This window comes from Onychostoma macrolepis, chromosome 08, assembly GCF_012432095.1.
Source record: "Onychostoma macrolepis isolate SWU-2019 chromosome 08, ASM1243209v1, whole genome shotgun sequence".
Taxonomy (NCBI): Eukaryota; Metazoa; Chordata; class Actinopteri; order Cypriniformes; family Cyprinidae; genus Onychostoma; species Onychostoma macrolepis.
In genome coordinates, this window is record NC_081162.1 from 5,906,307 (window position 1) to 5,920,701 (window position 14,395).

The window sequence follows — 14,395 nt, forward strand, 5'->3', positions numbered from 1 at the left end:
GTACCAATGATTAAGCAGTAATTCTGACACTGTAACACTGTAATATTCACCATCGAAACCATCTACCTTTAACAAGAAAAAAAATTTAAAATAAGAGCCATTTTCTCTTTCTCTGTCAACATTCCTCCATGGAGTGCCGTTTATGGAAATATAATTCATGGTGGGGTGTTTTAGGTAGAAAAAAAGTGAACTTGAATCATTTTTGAAATTTGCCACATCTTTCCAATTGTGGCTGGTGTTTTTACATTTTAAAGGGTTTGCGCTTTCTACCACGATATTAGCACAGCCCAACTTCAGTGTCCCAAAAAATCCCAAGAAAAAAGTTCCAGGATATGAGTTTCTATTGTATTGAATGGAAAGAGAGGGGGAAAACACATTTAATATTCATCTTTTAAAATGAATCTCACTGTTTTTCTTTGGCACAACCAAAACATTTAATAAATGTTCAATTATGCGTACAGTCTTGAGTCGAGGCAACGGCCGGCAGAACCTTGTCTAGACTACGCACACATATAAACCATACTCAAGTCACATGTCCTCTTTCACATTGATAGTGACACGGAAAGTCAAAAGGCAGCCTCAGCATCCCTCAGAAAATCAATAAATAAACAACCAAACATTACAGCTGATCAGAGGCAGCCATACAGTCCTTTCCGAAGCTGCAGTCTTCACATTACACCAAAGCTTGACTGGCCTTGGCTCTGCATGTCATGTAGAATCCCTTGCACATTATTCTGTGAAAATGCAAAACTGGCCAGCGAGAGGCCGACATGATGATTGTAGGAGAAAGACTTGATAGGATGCAAAACCATGACTAAGTGTTTTAAAACCAAATCATTGGAGAGGTGCGTCTCCTCCAGTGATTGGCCAGCTGTTTGATTGACAGGGTCCTGGCCCTATAGGGTAACAGGGAGGTCTGGTGAACCCAGGCCCTCCTCCAGCCACTGGACGGAAGCAGAGGCACCGCGCAGGAGCGTGGAGCGGTTGTGTATGCGTCTCAGACGGAGCAGGTAAAGGAGGATGGACAAAACCACCACCAGAAAACAGGCCAGGAACAGATAGTGGTTGTTCATGAAGGAGAAGCTGTGATGCCAGTGAGAGTGAGAGCCCTTCAGACTCTCCTGCTGGATGTCCCTGACAAACCAAAATACGAGAAAACACGTCACAAATGGACACAAAAGAAAGATTTTCAAATGAAAATTAAGTGTATACAAAATAAAAAATGGTCACATTTTGTTTTAAAGTGATTTTTTTGTGTTGATATGGTTTGTAATATGATGTTTGTTAGGCTGTTACTGTAACTTTAAATCTTTATGGCTTTATAAAATAAAGCCATTTTATAAAATAAAAAGTGTTATATAAAATCCAACTAAAAACAACCGTGTGCAATATTAAGCAGCAAAAACCCAAAATTACATGTCTGTCTGTCTGTGAGACACTGAGCTCATGTTAGCAAAATGCCACTTCTGGTAAGTGCCAGGTGGAAGATGATCATTTACAGGGCAAAGGTGTTCAATTATAAAACTTAAATGTTTAGAAAATTCATTGGCTATTATTTAAAAAAAATGTTCTTAAAAGTTTAGTAGTTAAAGCTGCAAAAATTAAAATTTTTGTACTTTGGAATAAGACTTGTCGAGTCAGTTTACACTACTGTTCAAGAAGGCAGCATTCATTTGATAAAAAAAATACAGTGTGAAATATTACACTTTGAAATAACTGTATTCCACGTCAATATATTTTTAAATGTAATTTATTTCTGTGATGAAACGCTGAATTTTTGGCATCAAAAATTTTTTAAAGTAAAAGAAAAAGGCTCAAAACTATTTAAAAGAAAGGCGGCTCAAAAACCAAGTTGGTATGTATATGTATGTACCTTAGAGGTAGAAAACGTGTGCGGTACAAAATGGCTCCTAGTGTCCACTGCACTTCTTTGTCATACACCAACAGGGCCGTCCTGAGATTCTCGTAGGCCGCTGGAAACGCAAAACCTGAGTGGAGCACCTCATACATCCACGCAGACTTAAAGCACTGATACCTGCAGGAGGAGAGGAGCAGCCCGTTTATTCATTTCTCCAAACTGATCACCAACACAGTGTTATGCACAAACTGTTGATGTATTATTTCCTACCATACACCTTTGTACTGAAGAGAAAATGACTCAATGCTGCTTTAATAGAGGTTTTTGTATTTTAAACTTACTTCAGTCTATGTTGATCAGCATGCGAGGCATAGAGTCCTCGATCAAACCGTTCTTTCAAAGTCTTCCACTGGGTGGCACAGTAACTCTGAAATTAAAAAGGATAAGGTCAGTAAAAACAAATGTGATAATGAGAAATTTATAAGCAATTTTTGTAGGCTGGTCATTTTTGACTGGGAACATCACATGTTGGAACAAAAATCTCTCCAAAAAAGTTGTTATACACTGGGGACAAAAAAAAAAAAAAAATCAATGAAACACTTGCTGTAACAAAAATCTTATTTCTTTCTTCTAATTTGCTTTTATGCATCACAAAAAGAGAAATTTTGAAGAATGTTCACGCTGCTCTGTTCCATACGACAGAAGTGATCTCTCTTTTTGGAGCTTGACCGCCACAGTGAGCTTTGATTCTATTGAAAAGAGCAGCATGAACATATCGTAAAATGTCAGAGCACCTTAGCAGCGTTGGAATATTTGGTGGAGTTGTAGTCTCCTCCCATGCGCAGTACATCTTCAGTACAGTAGTAGAACTCGGAGAAGCCGTAGAACTGGCTGTTGGTGAAGTCGATGGGCGGCTGGTAGACTCCGTTCAGCGATGTGTTGGTGTCGTTGGTGCGGTTGAGGAACGGCTGGAGCAGCAGACGGCAGCGGTCGAAGTCTCCAGTGCCTCTCAGGTGAACTCTCTGGTCCTGAGGACCCACCTCATCCTGGAGGTCAGCTGGCAGACAGGGGTCGAGGATGGGCGAGTCTGCGCTCTCTCCTTGATGCTGACCCAGCAGCCTAGAGACAGCAGTGATTGATGAGAACTTCAAGGAATTTTGGTTGACATCAAATATTTACAATATAAATAAAAGCGTTAAACAAAGGCATTTTAATAATGGTTCTTATTTCAACTTCAAGCTTAGCTACTATTTATGATCTTGATTTATTACTTGATTTATCAGTTCAAACAGCCTGAATGAACTGACTCCAATCTGATGTTTGTGTGACCACTTAATGTTCATGGAAGCCGGCACACGTTATTGTTAATAAATTAAATGTATTTAGGCAAAAACAAAATAATAAAAATGTTTTTTCGTAAAAAAAGAACAGCTAGTTAGCTATAAACTAGACAGATACTGAACAGCATCAAAAGGCTAAAACAAAAGATCATTGATCATTTTAACATTACTATTTGGTAAGATTTTTTTACCGGTTGGTACATTTTTTCAATGTTTTTTTTTTCTTTTCCATATTTACTTTTTTTTTTTTAATTAATTGAGACTGGATTTATTTGATCAAAAATACATGCAGTAGTATTTTGGAATATTACAATTTAAGACATTTCTGTTCTAATATATTTTAATAAAAATATAAAACATTATTTATATATAATAATTCATACAATTTATAGAAATACATATACATAATTACAACAAATATTTGTAAATTATATATTTTAATTTATTCATGTGATGCAAAGCTGAATCACCATTAATATTATTAATTCTATTAATGCTAAAAACAGTTTTGCTGCTTCATATTTTTGTGGAAACTGTGATACATTTTATTCTTTGATTAAGAGAACAGCATTTATGTGAAACTGAATTTTTTTTGTGCAACATTATAAATGTTTACTCAAACTTTTGATCAATTTAATGCATCTTTGGTGAATGAAAATATAAATTTATATATAAAAATTTTAAAACTCCAAACTTTTGAACAGTAGTGTACATTGTCTAGCTCATGTTCAACAATATTTTCAAAAAATAATTGATCTTACTTGTTTTGAATTTGTTTAGTGCTGATGAGGTTTTCCTCATATCTCTGGCGGGCCGCATTTCCACCAAAACCCAAAAACGTTGAGACATAAACACGGTACACGTGTTCTGTTCTGTGAGCGTCACAGCCCAGGTTAAACTCCGCCAGCAAATTCTTGGCTATCTCTTCCTGGTAGCACACAGCAAAACACAGACAGAAATATAAGACCGCTGTGGAGAACAGATGTTAACAGAAGTTCAATATTTGGAGCATCTTCTTAAAATGCAGATCAACAGATCTACTTTGAAGAGCGCTTGAAATGCATGTTTCTTTAAACACTAGAAGCAGCAAAGCAAGTGAAGTGAGAAGCAGCATCATATTTGTACAATCACATTTAAAGGAATGTTGTGGGTTCAGAACAAGTTGAGCTCAAAAGCATGTGTGGCATGTTGTTGATTACCCAGAAAATTAGTGACTCATCCCTCAGTAAAAATGAACATTTAAAGCAATGCACTTACAATGGAAGTTTATGGGGCGAGACAATCTGAAGGAGAGACAATTGAGCTCAACATGTGTTGATCAAGAACATTCCTTTAATAGCTCACAAGCTCTAATACAGATACAGAAAAATACTACAGAACATGATGAAAACACTGAACACTTCATTTGGATTGTGTTTGATTTCAGTGGCATCCTGTTATGTCAGATTAGAGGCCATCAGGATTTGGGCTGAGGAGTTTTCCTCTAAAACAATTGCACATACAGAATTAAATCGGTTATTATATTCAGAAAAACAAAAAACAAAACAAACATTGTGCGTGCACACACACACCAAATTCATGGATTGCTGATATTAGATTATGAAACTCTCCCTAAATTACTGAGATTCAATTAAATGATCAAATATTGTTTAAAGGGGCCATGTCATTAATAAAAGTAGATAAACAGGATTATCTGATTTACATATAAAGGTACAGCAGGAAAAACAGCCTGTCTGATAAATTCTGAGGGTCAGAGAGGGAAGAAATGGTCTTATGAAACAAACAAAACAAAAAAAAAAGCAAGCAAACAACACAACTATTTCCTAAGAAAATATAACTATTTTATGTTGTAGTGAATTGGAGGAGAACACATATGATAGCTGTATATTTTTTTCCAACACCATGAGATTTAAAAGAGAAAAAAAACCTAAGCATGAAGGTTCACAAATATTCCAATTTAGTCAGAATGAGGCTGTACAAATTAGTACGAATGAGACTGTACAAATTGGTCGAATGAGACTGTACAAATTGGTCTAAATTAGTCCGAATGAGACCGTAAGGCTGTACGAATTAATTGGAATGAGGCTGTACAAATTAGTCAGAATGAGACTGTACGAATTAGTCTGTATGATACTTTTCAAATTGGTCGGAATGAGACTGTACAAATTGGTCGGACTCGGAATTAGTCCGAATGAGACTGTAAGGCTGTACGAATTAGTCCGAATGAGACTGTAAGGCTGTACGAATTACTTTTCAAATTGGTCGGAATGAGACTGTACAAATTGGTCTAAATTAGTCCGAATGAGACTGTAAGGCTGTACGAATTAATTGGAATGAGGCTGTACAAATTAGTCTGTATGATACTTTTCAAATTGGTCGGAATGAGACTGTACAAATTGGTCGGAATTAGTCCGAATGAGACTGTACAAATTGGTCTAAATTAGTCCGAATGAGACTGTAAGGCTGTAATTAATTGGAATGAGGCTGTACAAATTAGTCTGTATGATACTTTTCAAATTGGTCGGAATGAGACCGTACAAATTGGTCGGAATTAGTCCGAATGAGACTGTATGAATTAGTCCGAATGAGGCTGTGCAATTAGTCCGAATGAGAATGTAAGGCTGTACGAATTAGTCCGAATGAGAATGTAAGGCTGTCTGAATTAGTCCGAATGAGACTGTAAGGCTGTACGAATTAGTCTGTATGAGACTGTACGAATTAGTCTGTATGATACTTTTCAAATTGGTCGGAATGAGACTGTACAAATTGGTCTAAATTAGTCCGAATGAGACTGTAAGGCTGTCTGAATTAATTGGAATGAGGCTGTACAAATTGGTCGGAATTAGTCCGAATGAGGCTGTACAAATTAGTTGGAATGAGGCTGTACAAATTGGTCTAAATTAGTCTGAATGAGGCTGTACGAATTAGTCCGAATGAGACTGTAAGGCTGTACAAATTAGTCCGAATGAGACTGTAAGGCTGTACAATTACTTTTCAAATTGGTCGGAATGAGACTGTACAAATTGGTCTAAATTAGTCCGAATGAGACTGTAAGGCTGTACGAATTAATTGGAATGAGGCTGTACAAATTAGTCTGTATGATACTTTTCAAATTGGTCGGAATGAGACTGTACAAATTGGTCGGAATTAGTCCGAATGAGACTGTACAAATTGGTCTAAATTAGTCCGAATGAGACTGTAAGGCTGTACTAATTAATTGGAATGAGGCTGTACAAATTAGTCTGTATGATACTTTTCAAATTGGTCGGAATGAGACCGTACAAATTGGTCGGAATTAGTCCGAATGAGACTGTATGAATTAGTCCGAATGAGGCTGTACGAATTAGTCCGAATGAGAATGTAAGGCTGTACGAATTAGTCCGAATGAGAATGTAAGGCTGTACGAATTAGTCCGAATGAGACTGTAAGGCTGTACGAATTAGTCAGAATGAGACTGTACGAATTAGTCTGTATGATACTTTTCAAAATTGGTCGGAATGAGACTGTACAAATTGGTCTAAATTAGTCCGAATGAGACTGTAAGGCTGTACGAATTAATTGGAATGAGGCTGTACGAATTAGTTGGAATGAGGCTGTACAAATTAGTTGGAATGAGGCTGTACAAATTGGTCTAAATTAGTCTGAATGAGGCTGTACGAATTAGTCCGAATGAGACTGTAAGGCTGTACAAATTAGTCCGAATGAGACTGTAAGGCTGTACGAATTAGTCCGAATGAGACTGTAAGGCTGTACGAATTAGTCCGAATGAGACTGTACGAATTAGTCCGAATGAGACTGTACGAATTAGTCTGTATGATACTTTTCAAAATTGGTCGGAATGAGACTGTACAAATTGGTCTAAATTAGTCCGAATGAGACTGTAAGGCTGTACGAATTAATTGGAATGAGGCTGTACGAATTAGTTGGAATGAGGCTGTACGAATTTGTCAGAATGAGACTGTACGAATTAGTCTGTATGAGACTGTACGAATTAGTCTGTATGATACTTTTCAAATTGGTCGGAATGAGACTGTACAAATTGGTTGGAATGAGACTGTACAAATTGGTCTAAATTAGTCTGAATGAGGCTGTACGAATTAGTCCGAATGAGACTGTAAGGCTGTACGAATTAATTGGAATGAGGCTGTACAAATTAGTCAGAATGAGGCTGTACAATTAGTGTAAATTAGTCAGAATGAGACTATACGAATTAGTCTGTATGATACTTTTCAAATTAGTACGAATGAGACCATACAGATTACTCTGAATGAAATCGTACGAATTAGTCCGAATGAGACTATATGAATTTATCTGCATGAGATTGTACAAATGAAATTAATTTTAATTAGACTGTACGAATTAGCCTGAATGTGATTGTACAAATTAATCTGAATGAGACCGAAAATGAACACACCACCAATTCACCAAAACAAACTGCAATGCCACAAACTGCAATAAGAGTGTGTTGTACAATATATTTGGTATAAAAAAACCATCAGAATAAGAAAAAAAAAAATCTGAATTTGGTCCCCTTTAAAAAATAACTGTTGAAGTGCATTAAGTATTGTTCTTAGAGCTTAAGCGCCATGCTGCTATATGAGCATGCAGCAGGCTTATCTCAGTCCAAGGCATCAGTTCAGCAAATTCACCATGGCCTTGTACTGCACTGGGCCAAGGACCACAGAGTACCAGGAGGACAAGAATGAAAGAATGAGAATAACAAAGCCAAACTTTCAGCTTTCAAAAATATGGGAAATTTTCATAGATAATAACCTGTTGTGGAGAAGCAAAGCTTACAGTTTTGGGCACTTCGTATGCGATCTGAGTGGAGACGCCACCCATGTCCAATACGCCAGCTGTACGCTTGCGCACCAGCGTCTCCTGCTGGTCACTGCCAGGAACCTGCACCTCCACCACTGCCTCATGTTCTGAGAAACACAGAAAATATAACAAAAAAAAGAGAGAAATGAAAGTGTAAATGAAAAGCAACTTTTGTAGGGGCTGCATATTTTTTTCAGAAAGAAAATGGCAGAATATCACTTACCGTCCTCAACATGATTGAATCGTCCCAGAACAAAGTTGATACCTATCCATGCATATACTCCTGTAAAAAATAAAAATAAAATATTGAATTCTACTGAATTCAGTGTTTCACTCAAAAGAAACATTTTTTTTTTGTTTTTAAATACATACTTTTATTCAGCAAAGATTCATTAAATTCATCCAAAGTGACAGTAAAGACACTTGTTACGAAATAAATGCTGGTTTGAACTTATTCAACAAACAATCCTGAAAAAAAGCATCACCGTTTCCTTAAAAATATTAAGCAGCATAATAGAATAATAGTAATTTCACACCATTACAGTTTTTATTGTATTTGTGATCAAATAAATGCAGCCTTTGATGACAATTTTTTTTTTAATCATACTGACCCCAAACATTTAAATGAACCCCTGCATTCCTGAACTGATGACTCTATAGGTGGTCTATAAGAGGTTCAGAGGTGGGTCTTACCTTCCTGTTTGCCTGAGATAACTTCCACATGGGAGTCGGAGAACAGGAAGTTGAAATTTACAGGAATGTCAGTCCGCAAATCCTCCAGCAGGGCCTCCTGTTGGCTGCAAACAAACACAATCTTAGCACATGCGGCAGCTGTCCCACAGCATGCAGCTAATATAAGGTGTGCATTTGTGCGAGTGTGATATTAGACACCTTTCAGGCAGGACTCTCATTCCTGCGGTGCACAGGATGTAGAGAGGCGTTTCCTGGTGCTTGTTCTTAGGGATGTGCTGAGCAGCAAAGCTCAGCAGAGGGCTGATGTAGTCGCTGGCCTTGTCTGGTGTGGATGCGTACTCTGAAATACCTGAACAAACAGAAACTAGTGTTACTTGTAGCGCTGACTGACAAATTTCATGATTCGATTCACAAGCTCTTGATTTGATTCAATTTGATATACCAATTCATTTGGATGTATATCAGGTACACAGTACATATTTAAATTAAAATGTTATTAGTTGCTTTAATTTTTATAATAATGACTTTATAATGATATAAATAGGTTTCTACTCCAATTAATTTTTGAAAAATAAACATTTCAATAGTGGCTGTCATAAAAACAATAAATTTCTTCCATTTTTTTTTTTTTTTGTGTTATGTTATCATTTAGAGCATTTTTTTTTGCACAAAATGACAACATAAAAAACATGCCATGATTTCAGACATCTTTATATTCATTTTTAGACAACATAATACCAATGTTTTAACATCAGAAGAGTTAAGAAATTAACATTTGGTGGAATAACCATGATTTTCAATCATTTTGACCCTGAATAACCCTGATTTTCATAGCATTTTCTTTTTTTTTTTTGTCAATTGTCATTTTCTGGAAAAATGCTCAAATAATGACAATATTTGTAAATGTTACCAGACCTTTATAGAATAAAACAAATATTAACATTTTACTCAAAACCATCTCTAAGTAAACCCAGAGAAAACGAGTATTTCAAGTGGTCTCAATTTTTTCCATAGCTGTACATTAAATATGACATCACTTGATTTTAGAAAGCCATAATAAGTAAAATATAATGAATATGTAATGTAGTGTATATATTTATCAAAATGCTTCTCTAAAGATTTTTCAAGCTGACTAATGAGTTTATTGATATTAAATGATAATGAGGTAAATGTAGCATTAAACTACATTAAACAATCTGTCATGCCACATTAAACAGCATCAAAACAATATTTTGAATTTTTTGTTTGAATTTTGTGTCAGAATTGGAAATCTGAGACTTTGTTTCATATTAAAAGTGAATATTGGATGGGAGGTGAGTTATAAATAATCAACAGAAAACAGCATAGACAAAAAAAAAAAACTGAATCTTTGGATTCAATATTGGTTCATCAAAACAAGAATAGATTAAAATCAGGAAATCGATATTGTCAACCCAGCAATAATTATTTGACCATTCAGGCGGAGGGAGGCGAGACGCGAGTGCTAGTAATGCTCCAACTACTCTAAAACCCAACATCTGGGCACATTTCAGCTTTTATGCACAACCTGGAGAAGACACACACTGTATGCAAATCATGTCACGCACAAATAAAATATGCAGGGGGCAACGCCACTAACTTGAGAAATATATAATATAATGTTATAATATTATGATATAATGTTTATGTGCCAAAAGCGGAACGAAGCAGCATGACTCATTTGTATCGCGCCACACGGAGCATTTATCCACTCGGATCAAAGTTCAAACTGCGGTGCGAGCTCACTAGAGCAGATGCGTTTACTCGGTCACGCGAGAGCGCTGTGAGATCCAGTGTGGTTTTAACTGTGTTTTTCATTATTTAAATGTATGCTACTATGGGAGACCAATGCTTAATTAAAAAAAACAAAACAAAAAAACACATGCTACTGATTTTGATAATGAACAAAAATTTTCCTCTGCATCCTAACTCAAGCTACTATCAAATTTGCATTTCTAAGAGACAAAAAGTTGCATTATTATTATTATTATTAATAATATTATCAGGCAACCTGTTTCTTGATTTGAAACAATAGGCCTATCACTCATTAGAAAATGCAGAAAATAAGAAATACATTTTTCTATTTAGATATTTATTTTGTTAAGGAAAATTAATGGACTGGTTTCTACAACTTTCACTTTGGAACAAAATTGTGGTTTTAAACCTGAAAGAAATAAAGATTGGACATTTATCATGATAATTATCGATATTGACTGATATGAAAACAAAAATATCATGATAATTTTTTTGGCCATATCGCCCAGCCCTAACTAAAACAGGACAAGTTGACTAAACATGATAAAAACTAAAAGTTGCAATTGACAAGACTAAATTAAAAATAGCTGACAAAATTAACACTGAAGGTCTTTGCACACCTCACGTTGTGTCAATCACGTTTACACACTGCCTCCGAAACATTCGTCCATCATAAAAAAATTTGGATCAGGTTCGACTTTATTTATTTTTACATCCGTAGCAAGCATTTTGATAGGAAAGGATGAAGAATACGAAAAAAAAGAAGAAGAAAAAATGCATATGAAAATTTCGGACTCAGTGTGCAAGGACCATAATTCATTCCCACACTGACCTGGCTTGATCTTCATCACTACAGGCTTCCTGTGCTTGTCTCGCATCTGTTTGATGTCTAGGAGCTCATGCGGGTTGCCGTTGTGCCGAGGCCAGGTGTACACAAACACACGGGAGCCACTGCTGCCACAGTCCACCACCAGCCCGTAGTTCAGGTTGGGGTTATTGGTGTCCGTGGCCTCCATATCCGGCACCCGACCCAAACGTCTAGTGGAGACACATCGATCAGGATGATTAGTTTTCCTTAGATGCATAACAGAAATAACAGAACGGATGAGAACTGAGAACGTCGTTTTACGTGTGGATGTGTCTGTCCTCTCTTAACCAGCTGTACTGGCCCTTCCCTGTGACCAGCAGCAGGTACAGCAGCCCCATCACACCAGCCAACAGACCCAGCAGCAGCAGCTGCCTGAAGGAAGGCAACAGGAACCGCGGCAGAACCACCGGAGACAGGCTGAAGTGCCAGGATGCTGGAAACAGACAGGAAATGCTAATCCTGTAGAGAGGGAAAAAAATATGATGAGAAATCTATCACTATGGTTACTGGATCCTCTTAGCTTGGCTAAAATTAGGAAAAAGAAAAAAAAAGATTTTTAGTGCTTGTTCAATTCACTTTATTAAAAAGAGCTAAAAGCAACATGTTCAGTTGACTGAAATATAAGTTTAATTTTGTGGTGGGAATACATTAATCATTTTTGTTGCATTAACTGAAAATGCATGGGTGGATTGTTTGTTCCCAGCAACCTTTGCATAAGATTGTATATTCATTGTCATTAGTATAGTGATGTATGAAGCACAGCTCACACAAAGGTCACTTTCAAACCAAGCAGCTTTCTATGTGGCAAATTCACATGACCTACTTGCTGAAATCATTCACCCACGCACAAAATACAGAACTGTGTGATTGTAATTGAAATGACTGGATTTCAGCAGTGAAAATTTACCACACATTCACTGTTTAATGTTCAGTTACGTCGAACATTTAAAAGAGTTTCTGCTGTTGATGTTTTTTGTGGTTACCACTGAACTGACGAGTAAAGACCGTGGTTAGTTGTAGAATAGTTATATGGTGTTTTTGTTTCATTAAATGAACACAGCTATGCTAATGTCGGTGCAGTGACAAGTAGTGACAATGTAAATAAATACATTTTCTATTAAAAAAATTAAATAAAAATTGCATTACAATGAGAAATCAACAAGTATGTTTTTGTTCACTTTGTTAGATTTGACTTAACTTAGATAACTGGACTTCTTATGGAATCCTATTACTAATAAACTAAGAATAAAATAAAAACAAGGTAATTGCGACTTTTTCTCTTAACAATTCTGGCTTTTTTTCCCCCTTTCTTTTTTTTTTGCACTGCGAGATGGAAAAAAAACATCAGAATTTCAAGATATAAATAGCAATCTCTACGTTTCTATTTTTCTATTATTTTTCTATTTCTATCTTTTTTCAGAATTGTGAGAAAAATGGCCGTAATAACCTTCCACAGATTTTACTTGATGCAATGTGTGAATTCATTTGAACAATCTGTGTAAAGTCGGAGTGTTGTTTAAATTTGACTAGTCTGCACCAAAAACCATTCACAATCAGACCAGGATTGTGGATTTAGAAAGCAAAAAACATTTATCCTTATTTCACCTTGACCTTAAAGGTGTGTCAAGCAGGAGAAAATCATAGAATAAATAAGGTAAGGATTTATTTGCCATTACATACATCACATTTCACACCAGTACCGCCGCTCTTTAATTACAATTAATATTTTATTAAAGTTCTATTTTGACCCCATAGTACGTTTTTTTTACTTCCATATTTGAGGGAGGGGGCACAACAATACTACAATCCTGCTTAGGGAACCCATATGGCCAGCAGTGGCCCTGAGAAACAACCACTTTCCTCAAATAACTTCAGCTTTGTACTTGCCTTCCCATTGCTGTAGTGGATGAAGAGGTGATGTGGACGAATCAAAGCTTTACTACCAGCTTCTTCTCTGTACAGGTGTATTCCTCCATGACTTCATATTTCAAGGCATCATCACCATCAGGGGCTTTCACACGGGTTCAGGTGAGTTGAGGAGACGTGGCATGTCCTTACATGAGGAAGTGGGGGGAGAAAAAAAAAAAAACGCTTCACAGTTCACTCACGAGACCTAAGCGATAGATCACAACTAATGTCTGTGACTTACGATCTAGTTAGTTGCCTACATAGACCACATTCATCGGGGCTTTCAAAGGCGCCTATGAGTCTCATAATTAACGAATCGAACATGACCTAAATGCTGTCTAGGTAACGTTAGCCAGCTCACTAGATTTTGAAAGGCAACCACAATTAACGTCTGATCAGGCCGAGAACAGTTTCGATGATAAACGGATGCCTATTTGATAGTTAAAAGTAGGTCTGTAAGGTTTTGGAGAGATAGACTTGACTGATTAAATGCTGTCAGATGTGTTTGTTCTCTTCTGACCAGATAAATATCTGTATGAACGCAGCAATATGTTCTCACCGTTCGGCTACAACTGGGACGAATGCGTCAATAATAGAGCCATCCTCCGTGTTTTATGAATTCAGTGGTCCTATGATTGAAATTCTCTCGGTGAACACACAAATATGGCACTTTAATTCCTTTAGCAGTGATGAGCGTTCAAATGTGGTCAAGAAAAGCCGCTAATTCCCGGTAGTTACCGAGCCACTGTTCAGTTCCGTAGTAAAAACGGTCAGTGCGCATGCGTGTCAATTCCGGAAACTGCGTGTACACTGCTGCTCTGACGTCATGTTGCGTTTCCACTTCGTCACTAGTAAACATTGAAAGTTTATTCAAATCAGTTATCTTAGAAACATAAAAATATATAGTTATAAAGAAATATAGGATTAATGTACACTACCGTTCAAAGGTTTGGAGTTGGTAACCAAAAAAATAAATAAATTATTCAGCAGTAGTAAAGACAATTATGTTACAAAATTATGTCTCTTTCAAACAAATGCAGATGTTTTGAACTTTCTATTCATAGTATAATCCTAAAAAATAAAGCACTGTTTTAACAAAAAAAAAAAAACTTTTTGCCATTCTGAAGGATCATG

At 36.4% G+C, this 14,395-nt stretch overlaps 1 protein-coding gene across 3 annotated transcripts; it reads right to left on the reverse strand.

The window, feature by feature from the left end:
* On the reverse strand, positions 1 to 14,061 carry entpd4 (ectonucleoside triphosphate diphosphohydrolase 4). 3 transcript variants are annotated; one of them, XM_058785128.1, is made up of 13 exons: positions 13,821 to 14,061; positions 13,241 to 13,406; positions 11,615 to 11,812; positions 11,318 to 11,523; positions 8,911 to 9,061; positions 8,713 to 8,816; positions 8,243 to 8,302; positions 7,972 to 8,126; positions 3,960 to 4,126; positions 2,653 to 2,977; positions 2,200 to 2,285; positions 1,874 to 2,035; positions 1 to 1,134 (listed from the first exon to the last, which is right to left on the reverse strand). In XM_058785128.1, the coding sequence occupies exons 2-13, from the start codon at positions 13,246 to 13,248 to the stop codon at positions 897 to 899; spliced, it is 1,860 nt and encodes a 619-aa protein (XP_058641111.1). In that variant the 5' UTR covers positions 13,249 to 13,406; positions 13,821 to 14,061; the 3' UTR covers positions 1 to 896. The 3 variants fall into 3 exon arrangements, with proteins under 3 accessions (XP_058641111.1, XP_058641112.1, XP_058641110.1); XM_058785129.1 differs by having other exon boundaries at positions 7,996 to 8,126; positions 13,241 to 14,061; XM_058785127.1 differs by having other exon boundaries at positions 13,241 to 14,061.
* Positions 14,062 to 14,395: the final 334 nt, after the last annotated feature.

Bases quoted from the DNA above. Each gene is read 5' to 3' on its own strand.
- entpd4 (XM_058785128.1), bottom strand. The intron at 4,127-7,971 runs GTTATTATCTAT...GTGTGCTACCAG, and splicing joins GCTTTGCTTCTCCACAACAG to GAAGAGATAGCCAAGAATTT. The intron at 1,135-1,873 runs GTACATACATAT...TTGGTTTGTCAG, and splicing joins ACACGTTTTCTACCTCTAAG to GGACATCCAGCAGGAGAGTC.